The sequence below is a fragment of the Cervus elaphus genome, chromosome X (genome assembly GCF_910594005.1).
Source record: "Cervus elaphus chromosome X, mCerEla1.1, whole genome shotgun sequence".
Taxonomy (NCBI): domain Eukaryota; kingdom Metazoa; phylum Chordata; class Mammalia; order Artiodactyla; family Cervidae; genus Cervus; species Cervus elaphus.
The window spans coordinates 134,885,952-134,898,474 of record NC_057848.1 but is presented as its reverse complement, the minus strand read 5'-3'; the positions used below and the strand labels follow the sequence as shown (position 1 = coordinate 134,898,474).

General features: G+C 35.8%; 1 protein-coding gene across 2 annotated transcripts in view; it reads right to left on the bottom strand.

The window, feature by feature from the left end:
* The window catches only part of MED14 (mediator complex subunit 14), a 60,489-nt gene that overhangs the window by 42,800 nt on the left and 5,166 nt on the right, over positions 1–12,523 (bottom strand). For both annotated transcript variants that reach the window (XM_043895311.1, XM_043895312.1), the window contains exons 3-10: positions 10,585–10,690; positions 5,025–5,198; positions 4,250–4,379; positions 3,657–3,785; positions 3,232–3,339; positions 2,332–2,464; positions 1,457–1,607; positions 846–957 (exon numbers count right to left, since the gene is read on the bottom strand). In XM_043895311.1, coding sequence (XP_043751246.1) covers positions 846–957; positions 1,457–1,607; positions 2,332–2,464; positions 3,232–3,339; positions 3,657–3,785; positions 4,250–4,379; positions 5,025–5,198; positions 10,585–10,690 — 1,043 coding nt within the window. The remainder of the gene's footprint in view (positions 1–845; positions 958–1,456; positions 1,608–2,331; positions 2,465–3,231; positions 3,340–3,656; positions 3,786–4,249; positions 4,380–5,024; positions 5,199–10,584; positions 10,691–12,523) is intronic.

Genomic DNA, 12,523 nt, shown 5'->3' with positions numbered 1-12,523 from the left:
TTAGAGAAATTAGGATTGTGAAAATACTGTGGGCACAAGGTAATACCAGTCAAAAATAACTGGGGTTGGGATAGTAAATGTTCTCATCATGATACTGGAAACTGTATTCCTAGAATGAAAGCACTTACTTTCTAAATGACTGACCATTCGTCTCCTAACACTCTGAATATACTAGGTAATTAGAAGATTTTTCACTGTGTGTACACCTGTATTTATTTTGAACCCTGTTAATATATTAACAATTCAAAAAAAACTTTTTTGAAGACATGGGATAAATTTAGCTTCATTTCAAAGAGGCATATTTTATAAACACATTATAAATATTTGCAAAGCTGCCTTATTAACCTTTTAGAAGAAAAATTAGAAGAATGAGATTTATATTAAAATGTTAAGCTAGCTTCTGTTTCAATAGGGAAGTTTTAAGGAGAGTCAATATGCATACGTTTCAAAAATAAGGTCAAGCTAAATGAGAAAAAAGAAAGTAAGGGGAAAATTAGGACAAGCTTGACAGATCATAAATTAAAAGGCAGAAATGCTCAGCTTTTACAACAAAATCAGTACATCAGGGAAAAAGTTCATTTTAAAAAAGACTCTTCATAAAATAAAAGCAGATGCTAATTTAAACAAAAGACAGACATGCATGCCAAGTTGCTTCCCGTCAAGCTCTGTCCATGGGATTCTCCAGGTAAGAATACTGGAGTGGGTTGCCATGCCCTCCCTCCAGGGGATCTTTCCTACCCAGGGATTGAACCCACATCTTTTTATGCCTCCTGCATTGGCAGCCGGGTTCTTTACCGCTAGCACCACCTGGAAAGCCCCAGAAATGTCAATTTAAAAGAACCTACAGTTTTCATTAGCATTGACGCCTCTAAGAATGGCCTTCAGTTCCTGAAGCTTCTGATGAGCTCGTGCATGGACACTGTCAATCAGGAGTTTTTCTATTGATAAATGATCAATCTGCATAAACAACAACAGAATCGTATGTACAATTCAAACATTTTTACTTTAAAAGTCTGAGAGTAGATTACTATGTTTCAAGTTACTTCCCTTTAGAATCACACTGATGAAGTGTTAACCAATAAAAGAAAGCAAACTTAAACAATGGTATTGATAGCTTAAAGGCTACAGTTAACATCTGGCAAGTATAGATCAAGACGCTGTTAATCATAGTTATCATCGTGATTAAATGGCAGATCTTAACAAAAATTAAAATGGTGATCTGATCTAAATTACAAAATTTGAAAGAATATCTTAAAAATTATACCTTACCACATTAGATGTTAAAACAACCACAACAAACTTACCAGCATAACATTCATTTAAAATAAGTTTCATAAAGGGTTTTAGGGACCCTTAGGTATTTTAAAGAATTTGTGCTAAAAGCTTAAGTAGAAATGATAAGTTACGTTATATTCATTTAATCAAGCCAATATTAAAATATATTGAGTTCTTTTACCTTCATAGCTCTTTCTACTAATTTGGAATCAGAAGCTGGCAAAGGAGGATCATGAAAAATCTGTAAAGGCTTGGAGGCATCATTCTCATCAATTTTAATTGTAACTTTGTGAACAGATGCTGTCCCTGTTTTTCTCCCAAGAACCTGCTGACTAAAGAGAAAAAATATTAAGCATTAAGAATTTTTTCCAACAATCTGTTAACTTCTGGAATAAAAGAGTCTACTGTGCACCTTATCCAAAGTCTAGAACACAGCAGACCCTCACTCTTTGTTGAGGGAATATTAATATTGGGAAGACAGCTATTCTGTAATCCAACACAACATGATCTACTACATTAAAAAAAAAACACATATATACATAAAAAACCCCAAAACAAAACAAACTGTCTCTAAGTGGTGCCTATTCACCTCTGATTCCTTTACAGAAAATGAAAATCAAGCAAAGTTCAAATGGAGAATAGAGGATTATAAGTCTGATAACTGAGTTTCCCCAAAAATCTTCCCCAAAAGTTTGTAAAAAGTTCAATTCAAAATATGACACTGTGACAGGCAAGGATTTTTAAAAGATGATGCCCAGTAATTTAACCTACTGGTGGTCTTTCAGCAATCTGGTTTGAAGCCAGAATAACCTAATCTTTTAAGAATAGTGTTTTAGTACAAACAGACAAATATCTACATATTTAAAATATTCCATGTTCTAAGAAAGGTGCTAATTATGGATGTCCTATGTGATTTACGATACCATGGGACCTTACCATACAAATTCAGGTTGCTAGATATACAGAGATATACAGTAAATCAGATGCATGAGAGAAAAGGAGAAACAAAGGTATTTACAGTCATCGCATGACGCCACCAGAATCAACTTTACTTACTTCCAAACTGAGAGGGAGAGGCACTTTCCTGCATGATACCTTTCCACCTGTACAAGGTCTCCCCACCGCTCTCGGATTAACATTAGAGTTTGAGAATGTAGCACTTCTAACTGAAGTGATAAGCAGAAAGAATCTGATGGATCTCGTTAAGCAAATCTAATGTATTACTACAACAGCCAAAGAAGTATAAGCAAACTTCATATAACAAATGCTCTAGTCCCCAAAAGTTGACCATTATATTTCTCCAGTGATGTATATAAAAGGAGGTGCGATTTGTGACAATAATTTTAGAAAAAGGTTTTACATTTAATTTTGAACCAATATAAACAAAAGGTCCAGGTTACCCCTTAATTCACCATAGTTTAGAGAATATGGGTAGACCAAATAGTACTCTTTTTTCTCTCCAAAGAGTATTATTTCTACCTCATTATTTTAAATTTTTACCTGCAAAGTCAACAGTAAAATGAAAAGCTTGGTTTAAAAAAAAAAAGAAAGAAAGATCTACCATTATTCTTTACACTGGCCAGTGTAAAGCCCCATTTCCACCCTGAAAGGGTAAGGGAGAGAGTTTAAGCTGCTCCAGTTCAGGACTAGAGGCAAATGGAAACGTGTGTGTGCTGGCGGGGGAGGGTGTTGTTTAGTCCTTTAGTCGTGTCTGACTCTTTTGTGACCCCATGGACTGCAGCACACCAGGCTCCTCTGTCCACTGGATTTCCCAGGCAAGAATACTGGAGTGGGTTGCCATTTCCTCCTCCATGGGATCTTCCTGACCCAGGGATCAAACCCACATCTCCCACACTGGCAGGTGAGTTCTTTACCACTGAGCCACCAGGGAAGTGTGTTGGGGGTAGAGGGATACAAATTCTTCACAAATACAGGGCTCAAATTTCAGAAGGATACGCAGGCAGTTGTACATGTCCTGAAGAGGTTTCTCATCAGCAAAGAGCCTAGATTGTACCAGTTGATGGATAAAGTTGATCTGCATACTATGAACCAAGGCTCGCCCATCTTCCATTGGCAGGAAAAAAGAAGGTGGTTACTCAGAAAAGTGTCCAGACTCTGTCATAGACCAACTAAGGAAGAGTATACTAACGATAAGTTAAAAAAAAAAAAAAACTGAAATTATCTATGAAAACTACTGATTATACTATAGAAATACTGAAACCTTTGGGGTTAGTAGGGAGTTATGATTATCATAAAATCTGTTTCAAATTACAGGATAAATTGCTAAACACATGTATTATTCTGCAAGAATGTATCAATAACATAAAAACATCCAACATTTAAATCAGTACTTATGATTTAAATCAGTATTTATGACTTACCTCCTGTTTCCTTATCTTCAACGAGAATTTCTAGCTTGAGAAGACGCCATGGAACATCAGGGTCATCTCCCATCACAGTCAAGGTGGCTTCAAATTCTCCTTCAACTCGAAACTTCACTCGGCCATTTGCTTTTAGAAGAAGAAGAAATAGTCTACTTTGCTAGAAAATAAGCAGCCTCCTCCTGCTAACCTAGAACTTTTCAGTCTTGCTCACAAGAAATTTTAAATAGATTGAAGATTCTTTCATAAGTGTTCAAACAATTCAGTATTTCCTGCATTAACGGTAGCCAGCTTCCAGGTCATCAAGAAATCAAAGGCAACTCTTCTAAACATCAAGGAACAATACTGAGGCTCAACTCTAGGACCCAGGCTCTCCTCCAGCCCCAGGTGATCTTGCCCTCTCCTCAGCTTCAAATACCAGCACTGGATTTCCAGATACAGTGAAATGATATGGCACAAATTACAGTTTCAAACACCACCAAAATTGTAGGTAAAGACTTCATAATGATATTTTAAAAGATAAAACTCCCAAAAGCTGATTTTAAAAATATTCTAACAAGTCAATTCTTTAAAAATATATTCCAAGCACATACCAACTGTAAGATTTGCTAACTGAGGAGGAAGATCCGTGGTTACAAGCCGATGTCTAAGAATCTGGTTCAGCTGGTGAAGTGTAGCTTGTTTCTCAATTTTGGTAATTGGGTCTGGAGGAATAATTTTATCCTACAAAAATGTTCAAGTGATTTAGAAATAACGTACAAAGAGACATAATTTTTACCTGCGCCTGCCCTAACACAGTATTTTCTTACTTTACCTGAGAGAATCTCAACACTCATTTCTGCAGTCTACATCAATAGTGACCATTACTATCATATATTAGAGTGTCAATGATTCCACCAGTCGCCTGGCTAAGATAATAATGCAACACAATCTTCTTCATGCTCTATTTATGAAACTAACTTAATGTCACTAGATGATTTCTACCACTTCTTAGAAGTATAAAATACAATAGCACCGAGTGAATAAACAACTACAACAAATTTTATAAAAAAACACTTCCAAAAAGCAACTAATGCGCCATATTTTCACATCTGAAATAGATGTTACCTTTGCAATTCTGTTCACCCTCACCTAAATGAATACATAACTCATTTTGATAGCTACTCATGTTCGGGCTCCCATTTATTTCAACACCTCCCCTCCCCCAAATTTTAATGAGAGAAAAAGCAAACTACATGAAATATTTATTTTAAAACACAGAACAGTTTTTTTTTTCGGGGGGGGGGGGGACTGGGCTACTTATTAATATTCTAGAATCTAATGCCAAAGCTTTCAATTTTGGGGGGGTGGGGGTGGGAACACACTTACCCTGATGCAGGTTGGCAGCCTTGGATAAGACCCAGTAGTCAGTACATCAATAGCATATGGGATGGCAAAACTAGGCAGGCGTGCATGGACCAGAGCATCTCTAGCTAACGAGGCCAGGCGATCCGCAGTGTCCACAAACAGGATGGCTTGCTGATCTAAGAAGCTTGAGATCATCTTTAAAGCAAAAGGTAAACGCATTAAGCTTCCTTGAAAACTAGCCACCTTTCTTTCACTTCATATATCATTTATTGATTCCAAAGTAAACCTTAAGAAATAATATAGTTTTTCCATTCATCAAAATATTTCATCAAAAAAATTTCCAGTAATTTGAGCAAAGAAGAAATAGTTTTAAAAACCAGTAATTTTCTATCAATTTAAATAAAAGGTTTCCCAATTCATTTTTCCATCCTTAACATTACACATACATATGACAAGTTAGGAAAAATAAATAGAATAAAATGCTTTTTCTCTTACAGACTTCTAGAGTTGACTGGTAATAAAGTAGATATAAATGCATGGACTCCTGGACCCAGACTGCCTTGGTCTCAATTTTACTTCTGCAACTTATGAGCCCTGTAACCTTGGGCAAGTTACTTTCCCTCTGTGCCTCTGTTTTTTCAATATAAAATGGAGATGGTTTCCTCCCTCTCAAGGTTGTTCTGAGGATTAAGAATGTATGCATACGAAACCTTTAGAACAGTGCCTAGAACATATAAAACACTTAGTAAACATTGCCCATTATGAGATCTAGGCCAACTTCATGCCCGATACAGAAAACCTTTCCATCAGTTCTCTACTCAATGCATTTCACAGGTGTGCCTAAACTAACAGAGTTCATCCAGAAGCTGAAAACTAATTCCTTTCCAGAACAATACTTAAAAGTCTCTCGTGTCCTTCAAACAGGGGAAGCCGCACTCTATCTTCAAGCTGAACACTGCAAACCACATCAATTAGTCTTCACATCTCCAAATTCCTGATTTACCATCCCAAGTCCACTGCTTGGAAATGGTCCAGTTTATCAGTGATCAACTTAAAATATGGTATCCAGAATTAATAATACATCAGGCTCACACAATGCCCTACATTTTCTCAGCATTCCCACACTTATTATCTGATTTTTACAACTCTAAGAAATAGACAAAAACAGTTAATTACCATCACCTTAGAGATGAAAAACTTGAGGCTGAGGTTTATACACTTGCTCAAAGATAGTCAATAATCAGAGAAGCTGGAACCAAAAACTGTTTTTTCTAACTCTTCAGTTAAGACCAGCATAGCCCTGTAGAAATGCTACCTTCCATGACTAGTAAAATGGGAGTCCTACAAATACCACCAACACTAACTTCTAACATCAGGAGCCACGACACTGTTGCCACACAGCAACCTTGAAGTTAACTAAAAGGTCTTGATCTTCTGTGCATCAATCTCCTTCAAGCAAGGTCCCCTTTCCCATCCTGAACGTGAAGCATGACTCTACTCTGATTTTAACATATTTAAAACCATTCTGAATCCTGCTTCTTTCAACTTCTGTTACTGGTTTTTATTCAGATTTAGGTCATCCCAAGTCTCCATTCACTTATTATTTAAAACCATTCTGAATCCTGCTTCTTTCAACTTCTGTTACTGGTTTTTATTCAGATTTAGGTCATCCCAAATCTCCATTCACTTAGGACACTGTAAAAATGCTTAAGCCAAAGAAAACTAAAGATTTCCCTCCAGGAAGATGTGCATCAACCCTCGTGGGGTGTCATAGTTTATCCGGCCTACACTGCTCCACCTTAAATGTGGGTAATTAATTAACAAAACTCTCTAAACGGCCTTGCTCAACTCAAAATAAACTAGCCCAGCTGTATTTCTTTGACTTAGAAATCAAATTAATAAAAATAAAAGTTAAGTTTTGAGTTACTTCTTAGTGAATCCATATAGGTCCCTAATGATCACCATGTTCTTTTTTTAAGTACTCACATACCAGCCTTTGATATGATTAATAATAAAGTCCTTTAAAATTTTTAACTGAGCACCAAATAGACACTTCTCTAAGGAAAATATACAAATGGCCAAAAGCACATGAAAAGATGTTCAATATCACTATTGATATCACTATTCAGTATCACTATTCTCATCAGAGAAATGCAAACAAAAAACACAGTGAGGTGCCACTTCACACCTACTAGGATGGCTAGAACCAAAAACGTCAGACAACAACAGGTGTTGACATGGAGAAACTGGAACCCCTCTTACATTGCTGATGGGAATGTAAAATGGTATAGACATTTTCGAAAATAGTCTGGCAGTTCCTCAAATGATTACTAAATATACAGTTACCATATGATCCAACCATTCCACTCCTAGGTATATACCCAAGAGAAATGAAAACACATGTCCACACAGGAACCTGTATATGAATGTTTATAGCAACACTATTCATAATAGCCCCAAACTGGAAACAATCTAAAAGTCCATTAATGGATGAATGATAAACAAAATGCAGTAAATCCATACAATTCAGCTATAAAAATGAAGTATTGATACATGGTACAACATGGAAGACCCTTGAAAACATTATGCTAAATGAAAGAAGACAATCACAAAAGACCATATATTATGATTCCATTTATATGTAAATATTCAGAAGAGGCATATCTATAGAGACAGCAGAGACTGCTTAGGGCTGGGGGGTACTTGGGGTGACAATTAAAGGGTAACAATTTGAAAATTTTCTAAAACTGACTGTGGTGATAGTTGCACATATCTGTGAATATACTAAAAACCACTGAATTGTACACTTTTATATTATTTTGGCCACACCACATAGTCTGTGGGATTTTAGTTCCCTGACCAGGGATCAAATCTGTGCTACCTGCAGTGGAAGTGCAGAGTCCTAACAACTGGACCACCAGGAATTCTCAAAAATGGGTAGTCTGTACGGTATGTGAATTGTACCTCAATGTTGCTTTTAAAAAAGCTCAAGGAGATTTTTCTTTTTCTTAGCTAGAACATTATCCAGATTGTTTTACCATTAGTCAGAGTTCTATAAACCATGTATTTATACACTCAGCTAAACACTTAATATGTCTGGCATGGCTAAAGATCATTATCTATTAAGAACCTCTAATGAGTCTAGTTAAATAATCATTAAGTTGAGAACACCAAGTGTCAATATGTGAATAACCCTCTAATTCTCCAGTTTATGGACTTTATTCTTGACAACAGCACAACGGTATCTACAGTCACAAAACAAAAATACTGAAACGTTATGTATAAAGTTCAATATGAGACTTTATTCAGAATATGACTTACTGTGACAGCCAGTTCAAAAAATAGGAAAATACTATGAATTAATGAAAGATGAATACAATATGGCTCAATATCAAAACTAAGAGTTTTAGATTTTGCTTGATATTATTTTATCAACATACAGCTCAGTAGTATCAAACAGGTAATTAAAAAACCCATAGTATAATTAGGGATTTAACACTGGATTTGAAAAATTGAACACTTGGATTTTATATACTTCAGTAATACCTAATTCTTTACTGAAAGTCTGAATATCTTCAGGAAAAGATTACCCCAAATTAACTAGCTATTGAAAAGAAACCTTGGGACTTTTCAGAAATACTATACCATGGTTCTTCATTTTGGCCAAAATAGATTCATTAGGCTTGGTGCCCAAATTTCCAAAAACAATGAAACGAATTGTAAACTTTCTGATAAATAAGCTTGAAATAAGCCAGTTTATTCATCTTTATTTAAAAAATTATTCTTTGAATGATGCTTTACAGTGAACAAGACTTTCTGTCTACAAACTTTAATTTACCAAGCAAATCAACAGACAGATGAATAAATAAAAGGACTTTTCCCCCATTAAAAAAACTCAATATATGATACAAGATACCCTCCCCTCTTTGACCAATGTTATATAGAAGGATGATATCAGCTTACTCCTAGAGACAAAAAAATCTGTGGCTAGAAATGTCTTCTTTTAACTTTCAAAAAATATATTATTCTAGAATTTTAAGTTCTCAACTTCTTCATAACCTCTTTTCCTTTCACTTTAGCAATTTTCACATAAGCTTTCTGTCTAATGATAGGGGAACTTAGTGAAACTGAAGATATCAAATGCACTGGGCTAAAACTGAGAAGACATTTCAGAAAGTCACGGGCAGAAATACAATTGTTATACATTTCTTTCTGAAGTGAAACTTTATGGAATATGCAAACGCCAATAAATCTGCAAATACAGTTACTATAAAAATATTTCAACTTAGCTTGTCAGGTGCAAAAAATAAATTACCTCTATACTGAGTAGCTGATTTGAATTTATCTAGGAAACCTGGCAAATTCAGAATTTGAAAATGATCTGAATATAATTTATCCAGTGTAAGCTTTTTTTGAACTTGCACCTATAAAAACTGATAAAACTTTTAAATGTTATTACATAACTGAATGAGAAAAAAGAATCTGAGCATCAATGTCAAGTTCACTTAGAGAATCTATCCACTTTTCCTACAGTGGGTAGAAGGCTACTTGGCCTTGCAGAGCTGGATCTGGAGAACTGACTTTAATTAATGTGGATTAATACATGTTCTCATCATTTTAGGATTTTATTCACTTTATTATAATTACTCTACCCTTTCCAATATGAACTCCTTAACCCTTCTTGAACACAGCTTAAAACTTTTGAGGGAGGTGTGTGTGGTGGGTATATTTTAGCATCTTTGGTAAACTTCACTACAGGTCATCCTTTTGAATTCAAAAAAGTGACCCAACAGTCAAAAGACCACGAGCTTCTTGAGGGCAGGGACTATGCTTTATTTGAGTCTCAATCCACCATATCTTTATGCCTTGTGTGCAATAAAGGTCTGGAGAATGAACAGATGAATAAACAAGTATGTTAGTCATGTCCAACTCTTTGCGACCCCATAGATTGTAGCCCACCAGGCTCTCCTGTCCATGGAATTTTCCAGGCAAGAATATCGGAGTAGGTAGCCATGCCCTTCTCCAGGGATCTTCCCAACCCAGGTATCGAACCTGGGTCTCCTGCTTTGCAGGTGGATTCTTTACTGTCTGAGCCACCAAGGAAGCCCCATTGAATAAAGGGATAGATAAATGCTATCATCAGTTCTGTGGCCCTGAAAAAGCCATTTAACTTCTAGGAAACTTATTTCCTTATCTGTAAAATAAGAAGAGAATACAGACTCTGCCACTCTCAAAACAGCTGTCAAGAAATCAAGAGGTAAAATTTAGAGAATACTTTGTAAACTCTAAGAAATCATACAAATGTAAACTAACCATTTTCCCCCTTTACATTCAGTCTCATATTTAATGTCTCCAGATATGGTCTACTCTTTTTTTTCTGATTAGGTGTCCATAAACAAAAAATAAGTTTCTACAGATATATACTATATGTTATCATACAGAAATGATTACTCACATAAGTAATGTCTCTGAAAACATATCAGCAGATATAAGTTAGAGTTAAAATTAGAAACTATGCCTATTACAAGTTAACATTCCAAAAAGTTATTTTATATAAAATAAAGTCAAAAGTTTAACTCACCGCACATTTTTCCACTTTGCCAGCATTATTAGCCCATTTTACTAAAGCTAACAGTCGAACAAAGAGTTGGCGTGTCCGGCTAGCAAACTGCACTATTTCTATTTTCCTTTAAAACAAAACAAAACAACTCTTAATGAATCAGCATATTTGAAGGAGTATTTCACAATTAATTTCATCTGAGCTAAATATGAATCAATCTGTTTACAACCATTACAATGAAAGAACCCACCTAAAATATTTATCTAAATATGAATTATTGTCACATTTTGTATACCACCTGCATATGCCTCATTTTCTACCCCAGAATAATAAATCCAATAGAATGCTTAGGCAATGAATCACATTTTATAATTAATTCTATACTACAATAAAAGTTGTTTACTAAAATATACTATATTCACAAATTAAAATTATATAGAAGTTAACTGGGTCACAAAGGGAATGAAATTATGCTTCAATATTGAAACCATGAGTTATGAATCAGTAACCTTTTTGCTAAGAGAAAGAAGTGAAAAGCTCCTTACCAAAGCTTGAAACTGTATTATTTTTACAAAAGCAAGGGTCCATTTCCCATCTGGCAGGAGCATGATTTATAAACCTGAATAAAGAGCTTAACTACGCAACTCTTTACCAAACTAAATTCAGTGAAAAGCCTGGATATTAAATTACCCAAGCAAAGTTAAATAAAGCACTAAAAATAAAAGCTAGGCCTGCCCATATCTATTTTTATGCTATATCCACTACAATGCTTTTTCTCCCAATATCAGTATTTTTATCCTTTCCTCATAAAGCCTTAAAAGCTTTACACCAAAAGCTTTATGTTGTCAATCAGCATGTTAGCTAGACCTCTCAACTTCATGTCGGCTACAAAACTGATAATCCTACCTTTCACGGTTTACCTTAAGACACGCAAAAAAAATATTCAACAGGTCAGGACTGATGACAGGCCCCAGAAAGACACCAACGTCCCTCCAAATGGACTCAGACATATTAATCTTAGTACAGCTATTCAACGACCTACAGATCCAATCCATACCTCTGCATCTCCACAACAGTAACCCCACAATGCAATGCACCAAAATGAAACCTGCTGCTGCAACATAATCCTGACTGAAGACCATAGAGTCTAGCTTCTATTAAGAGCATACATAGCCCACAAACAACCTGAAAAGCTTCCTGAAGATTCAGCCTGCAATATTATTGGTAGTACAAAGAGAAGAATCCAGGACACTGATACAATTAAGACTCTTTGCCAGTGTCTGTGAAGGATCCTTAGAGATAAACCAAGCAGAGTGCATCACAGGCAAGACTGGGACACAGCAGAAATGTTAAATGTACAACTCCCATCTGGCAGTCACCTTAGTGCTCTCACTCTAACTTAGCAACAGCTTACAGAGGAAGTGAGGCCTCCTCTCCTCTCCCAAAGCAAACACATTTGTATAATATGAACTCCATTTGCCAGATGAGCTCCTCTACTGGAAAGGAAACATACCCCTTTGTAAACTACTTTGACATGTTCTTTTTCTTGACACCACGCTATCTCAGGTGACAGGCAGCAAGGGTTGGTTCTCCAAGGCCCACTTTCCCTTTCTACCCCAGAGTGGACAGAACACATCCTGATTTTCATTTCCTTCCTTTAAAATGGACCAGCCAAACCATAACACAGGTATGCTTTTTACCTCTATCTTTTCAATCTCTGTCGAATTCTATCAAAAAGGTCATTGGGAGTGGGGGGTGGAGCAGCTCCTAGTCACTAACAATGCTAAAATTCACCCAAGTGATTTGGTATTAAAAAAAAAAGATCAACCAAGGAGACTAAGTAGTGCCAAAGACAGAGTCAAGTAGACTATACTGTAGCCACAATTTAAATCTCCATCATCTGATATCTTTCAACCCTTAATTTATCTTGTTCCCTTGGGCTGTGGAAACGAACTAGCAT